This window comes from Sesamum indicum, linkage group LG9, assembly GCF_000512975.1.
Source record: "Sesamum indicum cultivar Zhongzhi No. 13 linkage group LG9, S_indicum_v1.0, whole genome shotgun sequence".
NCBI lineage: Eukaryota > Viridiplantae > Streptophyta > Magnoliopsida > Lamiales > Pedaliaceae > Sesamum > Sesamum indicum.
In genome coordinates this window covers 962,555-990,202 of record NC_026153.1, presented here as the reverse complement: position 1 = coordinate 990,202, position 27,648 = coordinate 962,555, and the positions used below count along the sequence as shown (strand labels likewise).

General features: G+C 36.6%; 6 protein-coding genes across 14 annotated transcripts in view; 3 read left to right on the top strand and 3 right to left on the bottom strand.

Moving 5' to 3' along the window:
* The window catches only part of LOC105170075 (dnaJ protein homolog), a 2,970-nt gene extending 914 nt beyond the window's left edge, over positions 1-2,056 (bottom strand). Inside the window, exons 1-5 of the mRNA XM_011090680.2 lie at positions 1,652-2,056; positions 803-968; positions 542-683; positions 176-452; positions 1-82 (exon numbers count right to left, since the gene is read on the bottom strand). The exon at positions 1-82 is cut by the window's left edge and continues 105 nt beyond it. Of these exons, the coding sequence (XP_011088982.1) occupies positions 1-82; positions 176-452; positions 542-683; positions 803-968; positions 1,652-1,801 (817 nt within the window). The 5' untranslated portion in view covers positions 1,802-2,056. The remainder of the gene's footprint in view (positions 83-175; positions 453-541; positions 684-802; positions 969-1,651) is intronic.
* LOC105170074 (protein IQ-DOMAIN 1-like) lies at positions 4,172-10,807 on the top strand. 4 transcript variants are annotated; one of them, XM_011090677.2, is made up of 8 exons: positions 4,172-4,402; positions 4,840-4,892; positions 5,916-6,010; positions 6,635-7,267; positions 7,355-7,582; positions 8,254-8,367; positions 9,185-9,704; positions 10,088-10,807. In XM_011090677.2, exons 3-8 carry the CDS (start codon positions 5,927-5,929, stop codon positions 10,234-10,236), a joined length of 1,728 nt encoding a protein of 575 aa, XP_011088979.1. In that variant the 5' UTR covers positions 4,172-4,402; positions 4,840-4,892; positions 5,916-5,926; the 3' UTR covers positions 10,237-10,807. The 4 variants fall into 4 exon arrangements, with proteins under 4 accessions (XP_011088979.1, XP_020552548.1, XP_011088980.1 ...); XM_020696889.1 differs by lacking the exons at positions 4,172-4,402; positions 4,840-4,892 and adding an exon at positions 5,487-5,744 and having other exon boundaries at positions 5,916-6,001; XM_011090678.2 differs by lacking the exons at positions 4,172-4,402; positions 4,840-4,892 and adding an exon at positions 5,488-5,677.
* On the top strand, positions 11,456-13,919 carry LOC105170072. Its single transcript, XM_020696908.1, has 3 exons — positions 11,456-12,563; positions 12,638-12,903; positions 13,507-13,919. Exons 1-2 carry the CDS (start codon positions 11,733-11,735, stop codon positions 12,890-12,892), a joined length of 1,086 nt encoding a protein of 361 aa, XP_020552567.1. The 5' UTR covers positions 11,456-11,732; the 3' UTR covers positions 12,893-12,903; positions 13,507-13,919.
* Positions 15,050-18,700, bottom strand: LOC105170071 (probable receptor-like protein kinase At1g49730). 6 transcript variants are annotated; one of them, XR_002287756.1, is made up of 9 exons: positions 18,484-18,700; positions 17,286-17,541; positions 16,934-16,986; positions 16,806-16,873; positions 16,369-16,458; positions 16,195-16,267; positions 15,807-16,125; positions 15,612-15,699; positions 15,325-15,377 (listed from the first exon to the last, which is right to left on the bottom strand). XR_002287756.1 is itself a non-coding variant. In XM_011090672.2 (8 exons), exons 1-7 carry the CDS (start codon positions 18,554-18,556, stop codon positions 15,821-15,823), a joined length of 918 nt encoding a protein of 305 aa, XP_011088974.1. In that variant the 5' UTR covers positions 18,557-18,700; the 3' UTR covers positions 15,050-15,699; positions 15,807-15,820. The 6 variants fall into 6 exon arrangements, 3 of the variants coding, with proteins under 3 accessions (XP_011088974.1, XP_011088973.1, XP_020552229.1); XR_002287757.1 differs by having other exon boundaries at positions 15,821-16,125; XM_011090672.2 differs by having other exon boundaries at positions 15,050-15,699.
* LOC105170070 (methyl-CpG-binding domain-containing protein 11) lies at positions 19,464-22,147 on the bottom strand. Its single transcript, XM_011090669.2, has 3 exons — positions 21,944-22,147; positions 20,673-20,823; positions 19,464-20,488 (listed from the first exon to the last, which is right to left on the bottom strand). Exons 1-3 carry the CDS (start codon positions 22,019-22,021, stop codon positions 19,827-19,829), a joined length of 891 nt encoding a protein of 296 aa, XP_011088971.1. The 5' UTR covers positions 22,022-22,147; the 3' UTR covers positions 19,464-19,826.
* Positions 26,134-27,648, top strand: LOC105170240 (E3 ubiquitin-protein ligase PUB23-like). The gene has a single exon (XM_011090911.2). The coding sequence runs from the start codon at positions 26,361-26,363 to the stop codon at positions 27,576-27,578; it is 1,218 nt and encodes a 405-aa protein (XP_011089213.1). The 5' UTR covers positions 26,134-26,360; the 3' UTR covers positions 27,579-27,648.

Here is a 27,648-nt window from a genome sequence, read left to right as displayed (position 1 = left end):
AAAGGTCATCGCCCTTTCTCTTGAATTTAGGATGCTCCTTCTGCTGGAGCACAAAGACTATATCTCCAGTGACAGTGTCAGGCTGTAAAAGAATTCAAACCAAGCATATATTCAGTCTTACAAGCATAGCAAACCTTATGTCCCGCAGAATCATAATTAGATTAAACAACCATACCGCCTCATCAGCCTCTCCAGGGAATGTAATCTTCTGCAAATTTTGCATGCCTTTTTCAACATGGACTTCCAAGACTTTCTTCTCCTGAACAACCTTCTCACCTTTGCACTGAGAGCATCGATCTTTGTCACTGATAGTTTCACCTGTCCCTTTGCATTCATTGCAGGGATGCTGCATCTGCTGAATCATGCCAGGGCCAAGCTGCCTAATTGTTACCTTCATACCAGTTCCTTGACAACCTGAGCATTTCATCGATGCTCCAGATTTCGATCCTTTACTGTCAGCCAGAAAAGCAAAGAAAACACATGGGACATCACGGGAACAATCAAAGCAACTGCAAGCCCCAAGGCAAAGTGAGAAACCTACCCACTACACTTCGAACAAATTACATTACGTGACAGAGAAAGCTTCTTCGTGGTCCCAAGATAAAGATCCTCGAGAGAGACCTTCAATGGATGAACTACATCTTCTCCACGTCTTTGTCTGCGTCCCCTACTGCTACCACCACCTGGTTATACAAAGAGGGTCCCGATTATACCTCAGCTTACCCAAACATACACAGTGTAACCAGACCTTAATTCAAATTAATGTCAAAATACAAAATCCTTTTGTATGCAAGATATCTACCTCCGAATGGGCTTCCACCAAAGAACGATGAGAAGATGTCGAAAGGGTCGTGCATGCCTCCTCCGCCACCCATTCCTTCCTTGAGTGCATCCTCACCATACTGGTCATATATTTCACGTTTTTCAGGATCACTTAATACCTCATAAGCATGGGCAAGCTCCTTAAACTGCAGACACAAACAATTCACTAGGTGTTAATCTTACACTCAATTAAGCAGTAAAAAGAGGATAGATGGATAAAACAGATTTAACAAAGTCATCAGCTCAATAACAACATCACATCATGTGAACCCATCAAAATTAACAACAATGCCCATCACATATTCTTTGAGTAACATTTAGACAGACAAAATTATTCAACATAAAGTTATTTAACCAAAAGATGTATCCATTCAGTTCAACAACCAGAATCACTTTCATAACCATGTGTATATGAAGTCCTAGCCACCTTCAACACTTAGCTATCTACTTCAAGCTTAATTAAATATGCCACTGCGCATTGAATTTTAAAGACCATAGTGTATACATATAATGATTGGATATTAAAGATCACAGCATATAGACATTATGAACTGGCCGCTCCGGCTGCAACAGGTATTCACTTAAGAGTTAAGTCCATCACTAATACCTATAGCTCAGAATGGTGCCTAAGATAATTGCATCAGTTATTTAATTCCATTCCCTTCACCATTACAACGTAATTGATGCTACTTAACCACATAACAGACGAAACATATAAAACACGGAAAATTGCCACAACCCTACATCAAAGAAAAGAAAAACTGACGAAAACAACAGGAAAAGAACATTAAAAAATTAGGGGGGGGGGGGACAAAATAACGATTGATACCTTTTCAGGATCACCACCCTTATCAGGATGATTCTTAATAGCTGCTTTCTTGTATGCCTTTTTCAAATCATCCGGAGATGCCGTCTTGGGCACCCCAAGAATCTCATAGTACCTGGAATTATCACTTTTCTTCGGGGCCCTCCCAAACATCTTCAATTACTTTTGAAGAACCCTAAATCAAGATAAATCCACCCAATTGGGACACAGATCGACAATTTAGTGCACAGATTTTCACAAACTTGAGAGAGAGAAAGTGAAAGCAGCGATGGATCGCCACGAGGAAAACAACTAAACAAAAGAGACTCAAACAAGCATGAGTGGGTACGGGGGCATTTATACAAGGGATATCTTGACGGTTAGATCGACCGATGACCCGATCCTGGCCGTTGGATCCAGCGATGGTGTTTCGTGCGCTGATTTTGGAGGAGGTTGAATGATCTGGATTTCTCCACCTATTTCTGCATTTTTTCCCTTATAATCTTTTGGCCTCGGAGTGGGGATATCAGCCGTCCATTTTCAATACACGGCCTGGATTTGGCTTCTAGATCATTCTGCGCAATTTTGTAGGAGAAGAACCGCGCTTTCTGTCTTGACCGTTTGAACACTTAGTTATAAAAACGTGTGTTTGACTGGGCGCTTCGAGGAAGATTATCCTTGCTGAATTTAATTACTAGCGATTTTATGAGAATAAAAAATTTATTATCTTCGTAACTTTGATAGAAAATGAACATCTTACTTTCTTATTTTTTTAATCATACTAGCTGCCGTGGGTCATCATTCTTGTATACATATAATAAATAATATTTTATATTTTAAAATATATTATGAACAAAAAATATATATATAAACCAACACATCATATTTCTAAAAAAGAAAGGAAAAAAAATCAACTTATGAGTATTATTGGGATAACAATAAAATTAGTATTGCGGTATCATAACCGTCATTTGTAATAGAAAAATACATTTTCTTTTTTATATAATATAAATGAATAAAATTAAAAATTGCTATAATTATTTTAATTTAAGAATTGAAATTCGAAATATTGCACAACTTAATCACCGTACTACTATCAATGTGTGGGTATCGAGTTGGGTTCGGCAATCTGAATAAATCACGTTGGGTAATTGATATTTAGAATAGTTGGAATAATTACTCGATTCTAACTCAAATTTTATGGATATTCAAGAGTGCCGATATTGCATTTTTCTTTACTTTTTTGTTATGATGATAGTTATTGCGATATGCAATCCTTGCAAATATATAGAAAATAATTGTAGTGTGAGATGAAGAGAAAAAAAAAAATTATGGAAGAAAAACAAAAAAATAGTGGTGTGGGGAATGAGAAAGAGGAAAAAGAAAAAAAGAAAAAATAAAGTAGAGTGAGGTGAGAAAGAAAAAATAAATTATAATTATTGATTTATTAAAAGATGATAATTTGTGATAGTTAAAAAACATTAATAATAAAGCGGGACAGAAACGAGGAGTAATGGGTGAGAGAAAAAAATATATAATTGTAAGATTATTAAAAAAAATATTGAAATTACTATTCTGATTATTTTTATTTTATTAAAGATAAATGAATTAAATAGTAAATTTGGATAGTATTCAAAAAATAGTACGACAAAAGATTTTTTTTTTTATAGATATTCACAAATTTAGCATTACAAATTTAATGACTTATAGTTTTTCTTTAATATATAACTTTTAGTTTTGAGTTTATAAAAGTTATGAATATTTTAATATACTATATTAGTAATTTAGTATAATAAGAAATTTAAATTCAATCAACTGAACTATTATTACACAACAAACAGTTAAAACACACCAAGAAAACTGAACAGACAGAATTCCCCTACTTGAACTTTATAAATCGAGTATCGGGTTGTTATTAAATAGAAAAATATATTTATATATTCAGACTTGATCGGGACTCAAATTATTCGACCAAAATGTTCGCTCCTAATTATAAACCGAATCGAGCCATAATCTTCACCGAAAAAGTATTGTAACAAGATTATCATCAATTCATAATATACTCACAAAATATAATAAATTTTATATTATTAATAAATTTTCGAGCTCATGATATTTAATAGCAAAACTATTAACCTAAAAGAACATCGACTCAGCTTTGCCCTATAATTGTATAAATGATTATAAGATAATTAATCATAAAAAAAACAATTTTATAAAAAGTGACTATAAAAAAATGATGTTGAATTCCCTCCTTAAATAAAAGGAGCAAACAAAACAAAAGATGAAATAAAAAATAATTACCGATTCTACAGTATAATTTCTCCGTTAGATTCTTATTTATCCACACAACAAAACAGTTAAAATTGATAATATCGTATATTCAAATAAATCGACGGTAAATATCGATGTAACTCCGCTACGTGCTCTTGACCACATTTTTTGGATGGAGTCTTTATTTTCGTTGTTTCTCCAACGCTAATGTATTCTTACAAACATAAACGCACAAAAAATGAAAAAGGAAAAAAAAACACCTCTCTTTGTTGTCTTCTTTTTCTTTTTTCGTTGTTGTTGTACAAAAATAAAAGGGAATAAATCCATTTTCAACTTCACTTTGGAAAAATTATAAAAATCATTACACAAAAGATCTGAAATTTACTTTTCCAAATTCTCCAGCGTCGACTGAAGTTGCATGGATTTAGTTACAACCTTTTTATTGGATTTAAGAATATAAATCCACCATATTTCATTTCCTGGAGCAGCAAGAAATATAAGGTTTTCTCATTTCTTTTTTTCGTATTTATTCATATCCGAGCATGTGTTTACGTATCTAAATGTTTTCGGGGTCTATTTGATTTTTCAGGGTAAAAAAAGATATATATATCATTTGCCTCATTGCATTTTTGTAGCCATGATCTCTCAAGAAAAATATATATGTTTGTGATCCTAAAATTTGCATTATTTCTCTCGTCAACAAACATCTTGCATCAGTTTTTACATTTTGACTGTCCGGGTAATTTTGTTGCAAATGTATATTTTTTTATATATTACAGTTTGTGATTTTGGTTAAAACTTCAAACTAACTCAAATTATACACATGATTTACATGAGGTTTTGCCTCTTTTGTTGTCATTACATGTTTTTTTAAAGACATTGATTATATTTGACATTCCAAAAAAATATACTAAAACAATACCAATTTTCAATTTCAGGTCTAAGTTTAAGGAATTAAAGCGCTTCTAAACCCAGATAAAATAATTTGGAGGTTAGTATGTGTTTTTATCATATTGCAAATATGCTACTTTTTTCTTTTTCTTTTTAATTTCAATTGTGAATTTGTGGGACTACATGCTACAAAATATATAAACACTAAGTGCTACAAAGATTTAGACGAGTTTATAAGCAATTTAATGATTAATAATAGTAATATATTATAATAACTCACATAAAATAAAATATATATACCCATAAGTTCGATGGGACTCGAATTTGTTTATGGGACCTCAATCTTAATTTTATCATTAAGTTGAGGCATCATTAGTGTTTGTGGAAAATTTTATACATACAAACTTGATTAATTAATAAAAATGCGATTACAATGTTCCCATCATTATGGTAAATTCTTTATATTATTTTTTGGTTTATAAATTAAATTGTAATCCTAAAATTTACAATTTTTTAATACACACGTATCAATCCATTCGTGCATCTACCTTATATAATTCGAACTCAAAACATCCGACAGAAGATTTTATGCCCACGATGATTGAATCCGAAGATCCGAGTTCTTAACCCGTATCCTGTCGGTTAGAGTGCGGATAGGACTGACTCAATTCAAATCCAAGAGTTATCCGAGACCGTATTTGATTAGAATCCGGGACCGCCTTCTATTCGTTTAGGCCCAACTAGTTCCATTATTGTTTGTCAGTTTTGTGTCCTCTGTCGACCGTCGGCGATGGGTCCATCATTTCCGGAAATAGGTTTCAGATCTATAGAATTCTCGTTGAACTCTCCAAGTTGTCTCCATAAATTATCCGAAACGAACTTCCGGTATGTGGATAGTGATTTCACGATGACAGAAATTGGGGTGTCCTGAAATTAGGAGCTGTTACAGCAGGTTAGTTCGGTTCTCCTCTCAATTCAGGTGCTCGGGGAGCTGGAGATGAAGTATTTAACTCGTATTACACTCTGTTGAACTATTCTGAGTGGAAAATTGCGGCTTCTTTTATGAAATTGTTTCTTGCATGCATGCCGAATTGTCATTCTTTCTTTAACCTCTTTGTGGCAGGTCTGACAGAAATGGGTGCGCCGAAGAAATGGGTCAAAGCTTTGCTTAATTTGAAGAGATCCAATAAATCACCGTCTCCAGAGAAGGTTGAAAATGTCAGTGGAAGTTTCTGATTATATTTTTTATCCCCCCATCCTCCACCACGCACACACACAAAAGAGAAGGCATATTTTTAACCATATGTTGTAATTTTCCTACATTAAGCTGCGCAAAATTGGTGGAAGCAGAGAGCTATGCATAGTCAATTTAGCTGCCCATAAGTAGAGGAAGTAGCGCGGGATTAGTTTTAATGAATGGTTTGGACAAAACAATGTGTAATTCATAAAAAAATATATTTTTTCATAGATCACGGAATTTGATAAAATTATCTTCTTACTTCTGGAACCCTTTCTACATAGCCTGTCCTCATTCTAGATTAAGAAAATGAACTAAAAATAGGGTGTTTATAGAAGCTGAGGAAGGAAGAAATTTCTTTACATCCAAACCCATGGCCCTGGACCATCACTTGCAAATCCCCTGGTTTTTAGGAATTGGTAGAAGCACCTGCTTTTTTTCCAACTCAACTGCCACAGTCCTTTCTCCTTGCCGCTCAAACTGTGCACAGCTACAGCAGTCCTTTCGAATGTTACTTAATAGTAATATTTCTATTAAGTTCCAGATATAAGGAATTTGATTGAACGGGCATGAACTTATAATCGCAAATTGGTTTCGCCGTACAGGGGTCTGGGAGCACCGACACGATTTGGGACCAAAGGACACACTCAGCTGAAATTGATAGTGTTATACTTGAAAATGAGTTGAATCAGAATGTCGCTACAGAAATAGAAGGTGCTGAAGATGCAAACTTCCAGTCAGTTTCAGACTCAGCTAGCTCGCCTTCTACTTCACTTCAGGTGCAAAATGCTGCTGAAGACGCAAATTTCCAGTCAGTTTCAGATTCAGCTAGCTCGCCTTCTCCTTTACTTCAGGTGCAAAATGCTGCTGAAGATGCAAACTTCCAGTCAGTTTCGGACTCAGCTAGCTCGCCTTCTACTTCACTTCAGGTGCAAAATGCTGCTGAAGATGCGAACTTCCAGTCAGTTTCGGACTCGGTTAGCTCGCCTTCTACTCAACTTCAGGTGCAAAATGCTGCTGAAGATGCAAACTTCCAGTCAGTTTCAGACTCGGTTAGCTCGCCTTCTACTCAACTTCAGGTGCCAAATGCTGCTGAAGATGCAAACTTCCACTCAGTTTCAGACTCGGCTAGCTCGCCTTCTACTTCACTTCAGGTGCAAAATGCAACTCAATTTGAACAGAATATGGGAGAAGAATGGGCAGCCATACACATCCAAACAGCGTTCAGAGGATTTTTGGTATACAAGTCATTCTTTTTCTAGACTGCTAAGTTACTTTCTAACCTTCCAATAACTCATGTATTCCTTTATTTTGTTGCCTATCAGGCTAGACGAGCCTTACATGCTTTAAGAGGACTGGTGAGACTTCAAGCTCTTGTCAGGGGTCATGCTGTGAGAAAGCAATCTGCCATTGCTCTCCATTGTATGCAAGCTTTAGTAAGAGTTCAGGCTCGCGTCCGAGCGAACCGTGTTCGTATGACATTAGAGAATCAAACAGCAGAGCAGAAACTTCGACAACAACTCGAACACGAGGCTCGTGTTAAAGACATTGAAGTAAGCTGCAGACCCTAATAATATTTTTTTGAAATGGTTCTCACTTCACACTATTTTAGAGAAATTTTGCATGTTGATGGACATATAAATTACTTACAAATAGCACATCAGAAACTGATATAGCTTCATAGCTCCAGGAGTTTCCTTTCTTTCTAACTTTCAGTTAACTTGGACTCTCGCTCATATGCAAGTGCTGAAATAGGTAAACACAAATTCTTCTGACAATAGAATATATCAAGATAAGAGAAGAAGTTGGGATTAAGTTTATTTTTGCTCGAGTATCATTGTTACTCTATCCACCATCATTCTTCTGTGGGTTGGCTATGAACATTATTGTTGGTTATGTAGTATTACTTAATCTTATATTGTTTTCCTTGATAAAAAGAGTTGGCATATCACTGTGGAATGAATCCTTGGCTGGTAAAAAATTCTGGCGTGTTTCATGAATGTGCATTAGATCATTGGATACAGACAACTGACAACCCTTCTGCCATGCCTTTGCATGGCGAGGTCTCATATTTATAAATATTTATGTGGACCCAATCTTATTCCTAAATTGGTGAAAACCTTACATGATCTAGAAACACTCCACTTTAATGCGTTGGTTCGGAGCATTATTTAAACTACTGCCACTTACTTTTGTTTCTCTAATTTGTTGACTGTTAATACAGGAAGGGTGGTGTGGCGGTGGTAGGTCTGCTCAAGAAATTCAAGTCAAGTTATTGAAAAGGAAGGAGGCAGCGGCTAAGCGTGAAAAAGCTAAGGCTTATGCTTTAGCTCGCCAGGTAAACACTTTTACAGTCAGCCCAAACATAATTTAGCTAAAATGATTAGAAAGTACAATATTTTATACCAACCTATCATATTCATTACAAATTATTAGTTACTCTATATATCTTTGAATTGCTACACTAAAAGTATCTCGTCAGATGCTTACCGGAAAGAAAAAAACGGTTGTAAAAAGATTTAAAACCATATGTTAGAGTGTTCAGTCAGAAGTTCCTTAGACTTAGCATCAGCATTGCGAGGCATGAGTAACATATTTTGGCATTTGTTATACAGAATGTATCTTGATAGGAAGTTGATAGGAATGTTTGGTAGAGTTTCACAGACTTGTGTTGTATGGTTTATGAGATTTACTGAGAACTTTTGTGGTTTAGTTTGTGTACTCTGTCCTTTCGGAGGGATTTTGAGCATGGACCAAGATCATTTTATATAAATGTTCGAGTGAGTTTATTGAGGTAAAGATTAGAAGAGAGTTTATGGAATGGAGGATTTCTTGCATTATTCTGCTAGACTGCAAGTTACTTAATTGTGATCAGGGGCACAACAGAATCTTACATCCTTAAGGTCTTGAAATTCTGGCATCAACTGCCCTCTTCTTTTGTTCAAATTAAAGAAAGATCACTGGGGTAGAGCGTCATTCTTGGATTCTTATGGTAAACTTCTGCAGTGACATAATTTGAAGACTGAATCTTTAAGACCTTAAGATTTTTACTTTGCATTTTGAGAAGAACAGAAATCACAAGTTCTTTGATGGAAAAATTTGTCATCATTCTTTCAATTTCCTAATGTGCTCAAATAGAATCCTTCTTGTAACAGTGGCAGGCAGGGTCAAGGCAACAGGTAATACCTGCTGGTCTTCAACCGGATAAGAGCAACTGGGGCTGGAATTGGTTGGAGAGATGGATGGCTGTTCGCCCATGGGAAAATTGCTTGTTAGACATTGACCTGTTAGATGAAATAGGAGCTGGTGAGGCTGAATCTGCTGATGTACAGGATGTACCCGCAACTCAGTCAATTTCCACAGGGAAAAGATCAATGTCAAATACTAGAAATGGGAAAATGGTTCCTCGTTCAAGCAATAACTCAAACATTTCAAATGGGAAGAGGGCTGCCTCTCGTTCTGAAGGCTGCAGCTCTGCACCCAGCAAGTCACCAAATGTGCAAGCAACACCAACCACGCTTGTTTCTAATAGGAGTTCTAGGCCTGTTTCCAGAAACTTGGTTGGGGAAGCTGCCTCAACGACCAAACTTGGACCTAGATCACGCAGTACTCCTAAACAGAGATCAGCACTTGAAGATAAACCAGGAAATAAGCGATTGTCGCTGCCTGACAGCGGTAAGTCTCTCTCTCCCCTCGTTCCAAGCACATCTATATGGCACAGAACATACTGGCTCTACTCAAAACAATTTTTTGCTGGTATTCCATAATTGCTAACATGAATATTTTTACCATACTTATAATTTTGAATACATACCCATCCAAATTCAACCCAAAATGTTTTCTGATTCAACCTGTGAAATTTCTCTGGTTCCACTAGTAATGCAAATATTCAAATCCATGTCATTCTAGTTCATAAAGGCCACTTCTGAAAATCATTTGAATTCTGTCAATCAAGTATGATGGTGCATACATGGCTGAACCAAGTGTGAAGTCACTCAGTATCTTCCCTTATGAGCAAATTTGAATTTGCCTGTTTTTTTGCAATCTGATTTGACCAGGGGTGCGGCATGGGGCTGAACCAGTCAAGCTACTCAATCGGCCTGCTGTTAAAAGGATTCCTATTGCTCCAAAGTCCATGAAGGCCAAAACCAAACTGAATGCGAATGATATCAAGCCCCCAAAGCTCACTCCACAAGTCGCTCGTTAACTTTCCAATAACAGCACAATGTCCTCTTGTATTCTGCAGCAGCCACTTCCATTAACGGCATGGTCGTGTATAGATGCTCTGTATCAGTTCCTGATTCTTCTATGAATAACGGCTGAGATAGGAGGCAGACTGCTTGTTGATTACATAAGATAGACGGGTACAAACACCAACTGTCGACGTAAAAAATTGTTGTTTTCATTGGTTCATCAGCATTATCATTCGTCTCCTACTCAAGCTACCAGATGCCTGTTCTCCTGGCACTATATCTACCTCTCTACACTTAATGTTAAGATAGAGTGGTTGTACCTTGTTCCCTCACCAATGAGTTCACATTGAATTATTCGACCGAGTTGAAAAGTGAACCGCGATAGCCGTGCAATTCGACCTATGCGGCGGGGTTTCATATCTTCTTCATCAATGTTATGGATTCTCCAGGAAAAGAAATGTTATCGTACTACTATTTAGTATTTATTTACATGGAGTAATGAATTTGGTCTGTCTATGTTTTTTACATTACATTGTTTTTGGAGCTGTAAATGGAATTGTCTAATTAGATTTCATTTCATGTGCATATCTTGTTTCTGGTGAGTTGTATGATGGGAAGACGACGAAAACTCCGAATAAAAGATTACTATCCACCAATCTAGAGACGACCTCATCACTTCACTCTTTACGAGCTAAAACCTCAAATACTGCAAACTGAACATAGATTCCTGTTGGAGGCTTTGGTGAAAGAATCTCTGTCTTGCCTTTTACACGCGGCCTCCTTTCATTTGTCATTTTTTTTTAATTATGTGAATAGCCCACAACACCAAGATTGGATCCATCTTGAATCACATTTAATGATGCATCATGATCCACTATCGAGTTTGGAGTAATATGGAATAAAATTTTTGGATTGGATACATGAATATATATATATCTATGTATGTATGTTAGAAAATCAGTTAATATAATAAGAAAAAATATTAAATTAGATTGTTTTGTTTTGTCGATCAAATTAACGTTTGGTGGTGTGGTGTGTAACTGTGAATGAAGAGAGAGACCAAAGTGAGGTAACTAAAATGTCGGAAAAAGTAACTGGAAAACAAAACAGTATTTTGTTTGGATATAATAAACAGAAAACAAAAATGAGAAAAGAGAATAAAAGAAAAAAGGTGATATGATGTTAACGCCGTCATCCACTTCCGTCATATCTGACTTCCGCCACACCCGCTACCCTTTTCCCTTAGTTTCCCCCCATTTGTTCACTCTCTCCTTCAGTCTCTATCTATCACCAATCCATTATACCCCCAACACCCCAATATCCCCTTCCTCACTTCTCCATCAACATTCTCGTTTCTTAGACCACCGTAACCCACCAATCGCCGCCGCTCCAAACCCCAGCGCCACCGCTCGCACAATATTAGGTCTCCCCTAAAACCCCTTAAACCCATTATATGTACTGATTAACCAAGAAAAGGAGAGAGAGAGAGAGAGAGAATAGAACCGCAGCCATGCCGGTGATCTCCACTTCCTCCTCCCCACTAATCCCAGCCCTTATCCTCCTCCTCTCTTTGCCGGTTTTGTTCTTCTTCGTAGCCCCGCGGATACTCCCTCCACGCCAAATCTCTATCTCCCTACCTGATGAGCTCGACGACCTCTCCCTCTTCCACAAAGCCATCGCCATGGATTCCGCCAATTTCTCCCGCCGTCCCACCCGCCTCCCCGCCGCCAAATCTCACCTCTCCGCCTCCCTCCGCAGGCCCAAAATCGCTTTCCTTTTCCTCACAAATTCCCCCCTCCATTTCGCCCCTTTATGGGAACGCTTCTTCGCCAATGTCACCCCCAAACACTATAATATATACATCCACGCCGACCCTTTTGTCAAAATCCCTCCTCCAGAAGGCGTTTTCAAAGGAAAAATTATCCCTTCAAAGAGAACCCAAAGATCTTCCCCTACTCTCATCTCCGCCGCTCGCCGCCTCCTCGCCACCGCGATGCTCGACGACCCTTCCAATGCGTACTTCGCGCTGATTTCCCAGCACTGCATCCCGCTTCACTCTTTTAATTATTTCTACAATTTTCTCTTTGATCTGGGCAGATTGTCGAGGAATTTGGAGTTTTCCAGCTACATTGAAATTCTTGACAATGAACCTACTTTGTGGGATAGGTACAACGCGAGGGGAGAGAATGTGATGCTACCAGAGGTTCATTTCGATGAATTCCGTGTCGGCTCGCAGTTTTTCGTGCTTACACGAAAGCATACTTTGATGGTTATCAAGGATAGGAAACTATGGAGGAAGTTTAAGTTGCCCTGTTTGAATGTCGATTCTTGCTATCCGGAGGAGCATTATTTTCCGACGCTTCTGTCAATGGAGGATCCGGATGGATGTACACATTATACCCTTGCTATCCGGAGGAGCATTATGTCCCTACAATGTTGTCGATGCAGGATCCCAACGGTTGTACTCAGTACACATTGACGAGAGTTAATTGGACTGACAGTGTCAACGGGCATCCACATACTTATCACCCTGCTGAAGTGTCCCCTGAGCTGATTTACAGGCTTAGGGAATCAAATTCTAGTTATTCTTATATGTTTGCAAGGAAATTCTCGGCCGATTGCTTGAACCCTTTGATGGAAATTGCAGATTCGGTCATCTTCAAGGACTGATTTTGCCTCTGGTAAGTAGAAGATAATTCCTGCTTGTGCTTACTTTTCTGAAATTGTATGTAGCTTGTGAAGTTGAGTTGACTCGGGTTTATCTTTGTTGAACTAGCTCAGTGGGTCACTTGGGTTGGTGAAGAAGTGGTTCATATTTTGATAATGTGATCCTGTACGGTTCATTTTTGGGTTTCTGTAGATGGTTGGTTGGTCAGTGGAAAGTCATTATCATTTCTTGGCCATTTTTGGTGGATGATTTTGATAGAGTGTGGAGAGAATCCAATGTTAGAGATGTTCTTTATTCAAATTTGGTGACAGTGATCATGCTTCCTGTGGGCTGCAGGATGTAAAAATGTGTCTTTTTGCTGCAATTCTTGGTCATGCTAAACAACCTAAGGTTGAAACAATTAGATTACCCTTTCTTGATCTATGGCCATAAATTATTCTTGTTATTCCTTTCTTGGCATACTTCCAAACAGAGGGGTTTTATAGAAACTTTAGTTGATATCAAGGAGATTATTAATGATCTGAAATTCCGTAGACTTATAGATCTAAAATTAGTCCTTGGTAGAAATGTAACACAGTGTGATCTAACCCCGATGTTCTCCTTGTTTCTTTTGCAGAAGAAGACGCAGACAGGAGGCAAATTTTGAGGCTTTTCAAAGGAAGAAGAATATTGGAGTGCCCAAGTGGGATTAGGTTGTTGAGTGGCTGTTAAAAATAAATGCCCTGAACCTAAGTAACCCAATGTATTCCAACTGAAGCACTGAGGAGCTATTAAACATCTAGGACTACAAACTGTGTCATTGAGGTGTAATTTGGTGGTGTACCATTTGTCATGGTGGTTGAAATAGGAGGTTTAATGCACCCAAAGCAAATAGGGTGGTTGGGATTGTGATTGGGAGTTTGGTCCTTGAAGTTGTTTCTTCTGTACATATGTATGAACGGATGTATGAGAAATTGAACAGTTGTCACTTCTCAGTTCTTGGCTTACCATAATGCACAAATGCCAATTCCTATTGCCTTTCATTTGAGAGATATCATTGTTGATTTATTTGGATTAAGGGCATTAAAGAATGCATAAAGGTATATGAATAACCTTTTTGACGACCGACTCTTTTGTATTTTCACCTTCTTTTTTCTAACTTTGACATTCCCTATCTTTGGCATTGGGTTATCCCATATTCCCAATTGAATTATAATTTGAAATTTGAAAAGCACTTGCAATTTGCAAAGATAAAAATTGTTCAGACTACACCTTTTTGAATACATAATAATGCTTCTTGAAATTGGAAATGTTTCCCCGTTCTGTGCTTCAAAAAGTGAATATTTGAAGGTTACATATCCTAATCTAGTGCAGATTTTTGTGGATGCTTTACTTGAACATTACTTTTACTCATACACTAAAAGACAAAGGAAATAGGAGAGGAGATCAATTGATGTATGGTTCATATTGCTTTATGGAACCAAGTGAAAGGGCAAGTGGTTGCAAGCTGTATGCATTTTGCATCTTGATAATGTGATTTTACCCAATGAATGTCTGTTTGTTTTAATTCTTGTCTCCTGTCCTGTGAAGGACAAAAGTTTGTCCCGTCCAATGTTTTAAAATATCAATATAATAATAATAATAATATATAAGAAGCCTTTTGTTTTAGTAAGGAGTAGGCGGCATGTAATTAATAGATATGAATTAGGAGGGGCGATTGGGGGTAGCTGCTGCAAAAAACACTGAAAGATGCAGTGTCGGTAAAGGGTTTTTCTATTTCCTTAAAAAAGAAAGAAAAGAAATAGATGAAAAGAAAATTTAGTATAATGGAGTTTTCGATGAGTTAAGCAGTAAAATATATTACTAACTATTTTTATATGTAGAGATTTGGTTTGGGTAGTATAGCACTACACTCTATCCCTATCCAACCAACTGTCCATATAATATATGCCCTTTCATTATCCACACCATACATAATAATACTCAGTTGTTACGTGTTACTTATTTCTCACATAAATTGTTCATAAGCTCCAATACATTAATTACTTGGACTGTTGGTATACGCAATTCCGTTATTATTATATTAATGATCACGAAATGATTAAAATTATAGTCTTGAGTAATAATACATCAAATTAAATGTTTTCGGGAGGAGGCGTCAAACAAATTATATAAATAGATGAAGTGGATGGATATAAATGAAAATGCAAAAACAAAATAAAGTAGTTGGTGGGCTATGATATGATACAAGAGAAAACACAACACAACACAACACGCCTATTGTAATTTGTATACAAGACAGCATACATAATAGTTAGTTAGTCGTCCGTGAGAAGACATTAACCAAACACATTTTGTCCTTCAAAACATTTGGATGTAGAGATTGAAGTGCGGAAGAAATAAATGCTTAGACAAGTAGGGAAGTTGATACTTGACTAAACATTTCTACTTTGTGTTTGATTTCATAACATCAATCTGCAGCAGCTTTTACCTATTCTTGAGATTAATCTGTCCAAAAACACACAACTAGATAAACACATTTTTATGATATCAATTTCTACTTTAAGAAAAGACGCTGCTTCTCGCAAATCACAAACAACCTCTAAGCATTGTACAAGATAAATATTCGGTTAACAAGTTGACACCGTGATGCTATAATAACTAGTAAGCTTCATGCTGGAAATTCTTCCTTGTGCTTTGCTATTTTCCCCTTGTAAATTTTAAATACTAAAGTAAAATTACCCGTCTTTCGAGCCAGTAGACATGTAATCTCAGTGATCATAGGTCCAACAGGTCCCTGTGCCTTGGATCAGATGTAACCACATATGATCTAGCATCCAGCAGCAGCAAGTTAGAGCAATATATTGTGTATACCAGAACTGAACAATCGAACAAAATATAGTTTTCTCATGTGAATCTGTACAGAAAGAATCTAACCACCCAATCATTACTTATTTTCGTGTGATTCCTATCTTCTTCTGCAAGTACCATAAGATTTGAGGGGTATATATTCTTGGCTTATCTACAGATTTTATGCATAATCTTGCAACATTTAGAAGACCATTTAGCTCTCTTGGATCATAGTTATTTCCAAGATCAGGATCTATCATCTTGTGTATGGATCTTGGAAAATGAGATTCTTGAACCCATTGGACTAAATCCACACCACCCTTTTCTGATGATTGACCAGTGATCAGCTCCAGAATCACCAAACCAAGTTGGAAGATCATGTTTTTGCATCCCTGCTCTGTGCATTCTGCAACATGAGCAAGATCAGGAAGTAGAAGAATTAAAACTGGATAAGATTTTTGTACAAAACCGATACCTTTTGAACAACGAGAAGATGTCGGTGGCTTCATGCAATTTGCAGCAGCATTAAATAAGCTAATGTCAGAAATCTGTAGCAAGAAGTAGAATGGTTTACTTTTATGTTGTTGGTCTGAAATGGTATCGTCCACTTATAAGGCAAAATGGGCTGAAAGTGTATTTGCATAGCTACCTTTGGGATCAAATTTTCGTCCAACATTATGGTGCTTGAACTTATGGTGACATGATAAATTGGTGGATCACAGAAAAAATGCAAATATTCCTGCATTGTGAGGCTTTCCCAATTAGATGTCAAGGCTTACCCAATACGAGCAAGCAACTGTTTGAAATCTAAAGTATAAAAGCAGCAGAAACAACTGGGAAGTCATGTCGTTCAATGCAATACCATTTCTTGCATATTAGGAGTAATCAAGAGAACCACTTCAACAAATATTCCTGATTATAAATTTACGATGTTCATAAGTATAGCAGTACACATTCTTAACATGATTTATCACTCTCTATTTTCTAAAGGACCGCTTTCATGATGATATGTTCTCAGGGATGATCATTATGAATCAAGATTGGGTATTTAGACTGTATAATGGGATATAAATTTCGAGAACTAACCACTGCAGCAGCTATGCCAATTGCTATCTGTAGCCTTGTTCTCCAATTCAAGGGAGTCTTCAGAGGATCTGACAAGGAAAACTTTCAGACAAGAAAAATAGGGAGAAGAACATTTTCTGCAAAATTACCAGACAGATGCTCCTTTAAGCTCCCCTTTTCCATGTTCTCAAAGACTAGGAACCTGTGAGAAGGCAACAAAGTAATGGGAAGACTCAAACTCCCATTTCAATTAACAACATAGGTCATTCCACCAGAAAAGATCCAACAAAAATGGAATAGGCTAAAAACTGAGATTCCATTAGAATTCACAACTGGCAGTTGCCTAACCGACAGATGCTATAAAATGCTGATAAGAGAAGAAGAAAGAAAAACTAATTTACTGTATCTTCAGGGAAAGCATCTCTTGCAATGAGTAATACTATTATTAAAAAAATAAGATCCAAGAAAGTGCAATCAGTAAGCAGTGATGTAGATTAATACCGCTTAGATCCAGTGGAAAACCCACAAAGGGCAACAATGTGGCGGTGATGCAGACGGCCCAAGAGTTGAACTTCCCTATAGAAGGAATCATCATCTTCATCAGAAAGTTTGACTTCTTTTACTGTAGCAGGATGGCCATTTTGAAATATGGCCTTGTAAGAAGCCCCTCGAGAAGAGCTCTGGATAACTCTTTTAAACCCGTCAGTTGCCTTCTTTATATCTTTGTATGAGAACCATTTCACAAGAGATGGTGGACCTTAAATTTATTCAATGCAAATAATCAAGAAAAATTTGGACATTAGAGATGCGCACATTCTGCTGTCATCCACAGGTAAAACAAATCTCCCTGTATTATGCATGAAAATATATCTTGACAATGACTCAGTATGCAAGTAATCGTCAAGAAAGTGCAGGTAACACCAAGAAACTGCTGGTAACACCATTCGTTTTGACACACTTAGTCAAACATATCCATAGCTTTCTGCAGTATTTGTATAAGCATCACGCAAAAGAGGATCCATAGCATTTATACCAGTAATAGAATTAACGATTTACAATTTTTTCCATCTATAAAATTCTGAAAATAATAAAGAAAAAGGATGTTTCATCCTCCCAAGTACTAGTACATGATCCAGGCCTAGTTCTCCACCCACAATGCCAGATTCTCCTTTTTACCCCCCCCCCCCCCCCCCCCCTTAGCTAAATTAACTGGCAGAATGATAATGGAAAAAGAATGAAATGAAGCTTTCTAAAACTGAAATACATCCGCAACTCCATTTCATGACAAAGGTCCAGAACACACAGCTCGTGCTGGAGAAACACAATATCAAGACACTGTTCTCGTTTTTATACTTCATGATGATATAAATTATTACCCTCAGTGAAACGAATTTAATCCTTAAAAGGCCAAAAAAAAATTCCGACGCTTGGTCATCTTCATGTCAATAAACCCTTTCAAGGTGGAATGCCAATGAGACCAAATGTTATTGTGATTGGAGAAGCTACTTAGCAAAGAAACAACCCAAAATCCAATATCGGATCCCGACTCTAACTCCTAAATACTCATGATTCGGCCATAATTCTCGAACCCAGAGAAGAACAAGTAGTTCACAGTCACTCCCATTAAATAAAAACACATAATCAAGCAAATTACCAGAAATTAACTGCAAAACCAAGAATCAAGAAACGGTGAGCTCACCGGGTTGGGATCGGAGATGAAACCAAGCAAGAAGCAGCAGCCTGATCTTGAGGATCAAATTTTCATTGCTCATTTTTTCAGTATAATTTGGGAGCAGAGGTGATGGAGTATTAGAGTGACGGCGGTGGAAAGAATAATAACTGGAACTGGAGGTACAGCGAAGCTTCGGATCCAAAGGTTTCGCCACCGAATAAGCAAAGAAGTAATAAATTAGGAATAGAATTTTCCACACTTTGTCGTAAGTAGTCACCTTTTCTGTTTGTTCCGTTAATACACAGCTGAAAATAGAATATTATAGTAAGGGTAAAATTGGCATACAAGGCTCCGGATATTTTTTATCCAAATTTCTTTTAATCAATTATATTTGTCCTTACTGTCGCTACATCCTGTAGATTTAATTTATATTAATAATAATGGTATAATAGAGACCTCAAAATCTAAAACAAAGTCCATTCCGCATCAAATTAATTAATATTAGACGTAATTACATTTATATCTCTCAATTTATGATTTTTTATATAAGTTACGCATATTTTTCACGTAAGTACATAAACCACATAGGACCAATTTGTAATGTTATTTATATTTATGAGAGATGTATATGAAATCTTCTAAGAAGTAAGAGTAATTTATATAAATGATATTAAAATTTTTATGTACGTATGTTTTTTCAAAAATTATGAATTATTTATATGAATAAAACATAAGCCTGGAAGTGCAAATGTAATTATCCTTAATAGCAATCTCAATTCAATTTATTCACCACCTTATACAAAACTAAATAATTGAACTTCTGGGTTCTGTTTAATACAGATCCTAGAGGAGGTCATACATCGGAGGAGAAAACACATCATTCACAACGACAGTATTTGTTTGTTTAAACTTACAAGTGAATCTAGAAAGAATCTAATGCAACTTGCATTCTTCTCGCTAGTGCTAAAATAGTAAGAAAGGATTATCGCTGTCTGTCGGGGTGGGTATACCATAAGAGACAACTGAAATAATTGAACCCAATGATGGGTGACCAATCAGAAATATCCAAAAGATCCACCACATACACAACAGCTCTGCGATCATCAGTATAAGAGCATGCGACAGTGCGCATAGAGCAGGTTTAGTTTACAAGTGCCGACTAAAAGTATCCCTGAAACAACTGTCAGAACATCTACAAACTTACAGTTCATGAGGAAGGTGCAGACATCAACATCAATTGCTACAAGAATTTCTAACCAGTTATTTCTAGAGCAGATCTACAATCGAAGGTTAGGATGCTAGCTTAAGGGCAGATGGAGTATGAGAGTACAACATGACCCTAACAAAAGAATACAAATTGGTGGAATGCTTTAGCTACTCGTTGCCGGTTCTTGCAAAGCAGAGTCCTTCTCGATGGGTTCGTCCGCCAATTGTTTCTCCTTTGAACTGTCGTGATCCACCACAACTGTTTCTGCACTTTCAACCTTCCCGTCTGGAGTTTTGTTTTCAGCATGACATGCGTCCTTAGGTTCATCGTGCTTTGTATCTGGTACCTCAGAAGATGCCACCTTAGTTTCATCAATCTTTGGTACTGGCACATCATATGATGCCTCCTTAGATTCTTCAAGTTTTGCATCTCCTGCCACAGTAGTTGCATTATCGGGTTCCTCTCTGTTAGCATTTGCATTCTTGGTATTGGCATCATTTGGGAGTTCAACAGCAGAGGATTCAATCTCCTTTTCCTTCTCTACAGCTTCAACATTGAGCTTTTCTAGAAGACCTTCCTCAGTAACTACCTCCCCATCGCCGACATCTTTTATATCCGCAGTAGAAGCCTCTGCACTTCCTTTAGTTTCTTCTGCAGCAGCATCTATATCATCTGTGGCCTCACCTTCAGCATCGGCATGACTCTTCTCATTAGCACCCTTCTTTGAGCTGGATTTTCTTGGCTTTTTCTTGGGGGACTGACTTGCGGGTGCTTCAACTGCCTTCGATTTTTCACTCAATCTAGCAGAACGCCTTGGAGTGTCACCTGGTCAGAACAACAGCAGCAGGTTGATCTCATTTAGCTCCTAAACTACATATGCTCATGACATAGCAAACACATTACAGATGTTCATTTATCTGCTTCTTGCACTCTCAGCAGCATCAAATATTTTCATTTGTTTTAGCACCACAACATGGGTAGGCATGAGAGAAAGAGAGAGAGAGACTACCTGTACTCCAGTCAAATTCCGAGGAAGCAGGTTCCCCAGGATGAGATTTGAGGTACTGCTCTAACTGTCTCTTATTCTTAATCTCTTCTCCAGTGGGAGATACGAAAACAATGTCATTCTTCTGAGGGGTACTGCCTTTCTTTGGAGTAAACTAATAATTTCTCAAAAAAGCAACAAAGAGGAAAACAGAAGTTTAGAAGCAAAGAAGATAAACAAAATCAGAGTAAGTTTCACAGCTAAAATGGAGAATGTAGAAAATTAGCAAGCCATATGCAGCCATTATTAGTTAGGACTATACTTGGGATAGGGCGGAGCCTCTTCAGACCTCCTAAGCGTCTATAGTACCTTGATTTTGACTATATAACTCATGTAGTCTAATTAATGGACACATACACTTACCATAGACAAGTATAAGATATCTTTTGATTCAGCTAAGTAATGCGTATTGCATCACTTTGATGCTATCTGCCAATTGTAAACAACCATCTCATGTTTCTTAAACTCTGCCATACACTTGAATGAGACAGAAAAAAAAACAAAAAAAGTATATTAAACTTTCAGGACCATTGACTCTGTAAGGCTTGTTGATTTCTATGCTCTTGAGTTATTTTCCTACCAATAGGATGGCTTACTAGAAGTTGAATTATCAAAATTAAAGTTACTGCGCAACAATTTTAATTTGCAAAACAGAGTCGGTCCACACTCCACAGGAAGGGGGAAATGGAAATAATGCAAAAGGAAGAAGAGTACCAAATTACTAAAGATGTAATATACATAACAATAACACCTCAACGCTAAATATCATGAAAACATGATCATACTTCACAAAAATCGCATGAATCAGTTTCAGTATACTATGAGTAATTATGCTCATAACTCAAACACATGGACTTATAACTTAATTTTATTTCATTGAAGGGGAAAAAACCTTCAACAATAAAAAACACTCCATCTTTAAAGCTTAAATGCGCAGTCAATTTACACAATCTCGAGAGGGCATTACAGCAAGAGCATCACTTGATCCAAAAAATAATTTCCATAAACATTAAAAAAAGCAAAGTAGGTTTGAACTAAACAGCAACTCAACATCCACAACCACAGAAATCAAAATCGTAGAACCCTCAGCAACTCAAAATCAAAAACACAAGTGCCGCTCACAACAACAGACAAAAATTACATCACCATACAGCCAAACAAAAAAACGAAAGAAGAGAAAAATGCAGCAAATAAAAATAAAGGTCGAAAAGAGGGGGATGAGAGAAGAGAAACACCTTCTTAACCCAGCCAGCTGGAGCAGGTAGCTCGATGGAAACGGCGTCGTTCTGCTGGCTCTCTTCCCCACTAGCCATTCTCCTTTCCTCTTTCGTTATCCTTTTTCAATAAATTAATTCTGGGAATGATTTTCTGAAACGGAGAGAAGGTAAAGGAATTTCTAAACTCAGAGTGCAGGGGATTATTATTATTATTATTATTATTATTCATATATATAAATATATATATTTATTGAGAGGAGAGGAGAGGAGAGGTGGGGAATGATTTTCTGAAACGGAGAGAAGGTAAAGGAATTTCTAAACTCAGAGTGCAGGGGATTATTATTATTATTATTATTATTATTCATATATATAAATATATATATTTATTGAGAGGAGAGGAGAGGAGTGGTGAGGTGAAGAGCGTGACAGGTGTGGATCTGGACGTGACGGGAATGATTTAACTGCGATTAAATGTTCCATCTGGCGTCCGGTTAGTTTGGCGGCACTGTGTCGCATTTCATCCTTTCTGTTCTTGTGTTTCAACATTCTCTCTTCAAACATTTCATACTTTTTCTATTTATATATTCTTTTCTTCCCCCTATTCAACTTTAAGCTTTAAACACTATCCATTTCTGTACGCAAAAATAATATTAATTTTTCCTAAGAATTTATTTTCTACTATTAATTCAGTAATGTACAAATTTAAAGAATTTATTTATGATGAAAAATATTATATTTATATTTTTTAATAATATGTGAGCGCCATAAAATACACTATTTTTTGTGTAAATTTTTTAGGATTAATTACATTTATACCTTTAACCTTTGATGTAATCATACAAAATACCCATATTTTTTGAATAATGACAAAACCCTCCTGTAGGTGTTTTCGGAGGGAAAAAAAAGAAGGGGGGCTTGAAAGTGTGAAATGTCAATAGTGCCCTCACGGATAAAGCCTTCTGAAAAAAAAAGAAATAAGACAAAAATGTTTTTTACTGTGTGACAAATTTAAAACGTGCAATGTTATAAATTTAGCTTAAAAATTGTATTAATATATGTATATGTATATATATATTTATGGGTTTATATTTCTCTTCTAGAAAATATTATTCTGACGCCCCCAAAAATTAGTTGGAGGCAATATGGTCCATGAAAATTTATATAAATGTCTTACCAAGGGACATTTTGAAATTTTTAAGAGTATTTTTAACTGATATCAATCTTTTTCATTGAAAAAAGGAGTAGAAGTTGATGTTTTTGTAGATGTATGCGCAATTATATAATATAAATAAATAATTTATGATTCTATGAAATTACATTATAGATTAAGAGATGTATATGTAATTTTTATATTTTTCTTTTGTAAAGTTGAGATGGAAAGTTAGTAAAAAAAAATTTTAGATGCCAAAGTGTAAAAACGGTCATAGTTTAGATGATAGAATGTAATTAATCTATAATTTAATAAGAAATCATTCTTAAATTAGATAAATACTCACACAAGAATGGTTGGAAAGCCGAGCTTTTTTAAGTAAAAGCGATGAACTATTATTAATTGAAATAAATCGATTACAATTACAATCATTTCTGTCTATACTAATATTTAACAAGAACTATTGTAATAATCATATCCTACTCAACAACACCTATTATTATAAGAGACAATATCTCACACACATTGTATGGTTCGAACCCATAATATCTTATAAGATAATGAGATCTCAACTTCGCCAATTGAATTAGATCTCGTTCGCTAATGAAAATGATATCTTAATTAGTGTTGTTTATGGAGTTGTTCAAATTGGTTTAAAATTCTCCTTGGAATAGTTCCATGATAAGATTGAGATTAATTTGTGATTATCGCAAGTAATCAGCTAATAATGTCCTTTGATTATGGATAGTAGAACTTCATTTCATATTTAATTACTCAGTCATAATTGTAATTAACACTATAATTATCATTAACTTTGTCAAATTTATCGACGACGTACGTAGAAGTAATGCTGATCGAGCCAGTCTAACAATGATGTGGACCGGGTTAATTGTACATATTCACTGTCCAATTACGTAGTCGATCGAGGTACATCTTATCATCTTTTACAAACTTAATTTATTAATCAACGTACTGAAATCCAATAAATCTTCGCTACTACAAATTAGAAAAAAACATAGTGTCACTAATAAAAAATTAAGTGATAACATAAAATAATTATAAATTATATACATATGCTAAGTTAATTATTTTAATTTGACTAAGTTATTAATCTTTTTGAAATTTTATTTTATGCGACTATTGCTAATGATATATAGTTAATAGCCTAAAGAAATTAGACATAAAGTTTTCATTATACCATCACCTTTTGAGCACAACGGGAATGGGGGTTAGGATAACATGATTTGAACTTAAGACCTTTTCCTTATCGAAGGAAATATAATATCAATTTAACAAATTCATTGATGTCATAATTGAGATATTATTAAATATGTACGTGTCAAAATTTTTATTATTAATAATGATAACTTATACATTGGGTTAAATGTAATTTACCCCTGTATTATGGGATGAGCAATTTATCCCTGTGAAAAAAAAATCCAGTGATTTATCCCATTGTGTTATTAGAAATAGAGCAAATTACTCCCTTGATGCTTTTCGTGTACTACACGTGCCTTTTTCTTTTTTTGAATCTTTTAATTTAAAATTTAAAATAATATCTTCTTATTTAATAACCATTGGATCTTGGTCAATTTAAAGTTCAAATTTAATTAATAAATTAACGGTATGGAGGGAGAGGGAGAGGGAGGAGGAGGAGGAGGAGGAGGGGAGGGTGGATCTGGGTGGAGGCGGACTGGGCGTGGGCGGGAGGAGAAGGAGGAAGAAAAAGAGGCGAAGATAGAGAAGAAGGGCCGGTCTGGGTGCCGCGGGGTGGGTAGGGGGCAGGGAGGGGGAGGAGGCTGTGGCTATGGGAGGGAAGAGGTGGCGATGGAGGTAGCAGCACGAGGCGGAGGAAGGGGGGGAGGGAGCTGAGGTAGGTGGTGAAGCGAGAGGAGGGAGATGGTGGCGGCAGGGTGGCCGCCGCCGGGGCGGTCTAACGAGTTGAGGGAGAAGAAAAAGAAAAATATTTATATATATAATTTTTTATATACTAATATATAATATTAATAAATTAAATATTATTTATATAAATATATATGTATTAATATATTAAATTAATTATATATAAATAAAACAATATTTTATTGATTAAAAAATATACCTAGATGAACGTGGAACGCGTGTAATGCACCGCTGGACTGAGGGGGGTATTTACTCTATTTTTACATGGGATAAATTGCTCATTTTGCATAATACAGGAATAAATTGCATTTTTCCCCTTACACATATGATATAAATGAATTATGTAAAGCACAACATTAAAACATCAAATTAAAATAAAATATCTGATACAATTGAAGTTTAAATTCATAAAAAAACTAGGTTAAATTAACATACATGACTACATACAGTTATCGACCAAGTTGACAAACTTAAAAGAATGTTCCAATCGGACACCGTTGTCATCCCAGTTTGAAACAGAGCGAGGGCCAACACGGCCACAGCGCCGGAATTTACTAAAACACGGGTTATAAGCACAAATATATATGTGTATATATATATATATTATTTCTTCAAATTATTACAATAAAAATAGGTGGAAGTCAAAAGAGGTAGCACCAAAAATACAACGCCGACTTAAAAGTTTGTTGAGGTCTCCCCCTACAGGCATTAATTGTGTTGGTGCCTCATGCATTACATCTACTCACCAATATTCTTTTTTTAATAATACAAAAAGTTCTTTTTTTTATTTTTATTTTTAATGTAATTATATATTTCTACTAATATTAAAAAAAATCCTTTAAATTCACAATCGAATGTTAGTGACTAAATCTATAATTTTAAATATTAATTGATTTTTTTAAATAAGAGTAAATCCGTAACATTTTAATATTATAACACTAATATGGTTGTTGAGATACCTAAAAATGGTAATTTTTTTTGTTTTTTTCTTTATTTTTTCAAATACAATTTATTGATTTATATATTTACTTTAATTTATAATATATTTTATATGAAACATTATTTATTATATTATGGTGCGGCTAGTACAAGAATTTTGAGTTCCTGGAAACCTGGGAAAAAGTCCAAGATTTCAAACTCTCTCTCTCTCTCTCTGCCGTCCCTCCTTGAATTTTCGAGTATGTTGACTCCCTCCTCTTTAAGTCATTAATTGACTCGCCTCACCTTTTCTCCATGCATATAAAATCATATCTTTCTCTCTTCCCAATCTCATCAAACTTCACACAATAATTATGCACCACGCTATCCCCATGTGTTCTATTTTCTGAAAAATCTTCATCTTCATCAGGCTGAGTTCACTTCCCAGCAATTCTCACCATCTTGATGGAAGAATCCGCAGCACACGAAATCGAAATCCCATGTTACTTTCTCTGTCCGATTTCCATGCAGCTCATGAAAGATCCAGTCACGGTCTCGACCGGCATAACCTACGACCGAGAAAACATCGAGAAATGGCTGTTTATTTCATGCAAGAAAACCACCTGCCCCGTCACCCAACAAGACCTTTCCGCCACCGATCTCACCCCCAACCACACTCTCCGCCGGCTGATCCAGGCCTGGTGCACTCTCAACACCCACGAAAGAATCCCGTCGCCCAAGACCCCCGTTGACAGATCCCTTATTCTGAAGCTCCTGAATCAGGCCAAGAACTCACCAAAATGCAGGCTCAGTTGTCTCCGCAGGCTCCGATCCGTCGTGAACAGAAACGAAAGCAGCAGAAACCATCTACGCGCCGCCGGGGCTGTTGAATTTCTGGCATCCGTTTTTAAAGAAAATGAGGACCCGTTTTCTCGGGACGAAGCTTTAAACGTTTTGCGACAGATTGAGTTATCAGATTCAGATTTGAGGAAACTGTTACTGGAAAATGATGAGTTCTTGGAGTCATTGATTGTCGTATTGGAAACAGGGAGTTCCCATTCTCGAGCTCAAGCAATAATCCTATTAAAGTCCGCATTCGACGTAGCAGACCCAGAATATATAATCGGGTCCAGGCCCGAATTATTCAGAGCGATAACCAATATTCTTGGAGACAAGATAAAGATTTCTGCTCAAGCAACGAAAGCCGCACTGAAGCTGCTGGTGGAGCTCTGTCCATGGGGAAGAAACAAGGTCAAGGCGGTGGAGTCCGGCGCCGTGGCAGTTCTGATCGAGCTGCTGCTTGAAACGCCGGAGAGAAGGGCCTGTGAGCTTGCACTTACGGTGTTGGATCAACTCTGCGGATGCGCGGAGGGCCGGACCGCGCTGCTGCGACACGGAGGCGGGTTGGCCGTTGTTTCCAAGAAGATTCTGAGGGTTTCTCAAGGGGCGAGCGAGAAGGCGGTGAGGATTCTGAGTTCAATCTCAAAGTATTCAGGGAATTCTAGGGTTCTTGAAGAGATGATGGAGGTTGGGGTTGTGTCGAAACTGTGCTTGGTATTGCAGGTGAGATGCAGTGAGAAGACGAAAGAGAGGGCGAAGGAGATTCTAAGGAGGCATTCTAGGGTTTGGAGAGATAGTGCTTGTGTTCCACCTCATTTGGGATCTTCTTATCCGTGTTCTTGAGTGGAGGATCTGTGTGTGTTTTGACAAATAATGTGTAAGTTTAATAAATTTGATTTTTTTTTTTTTTTTT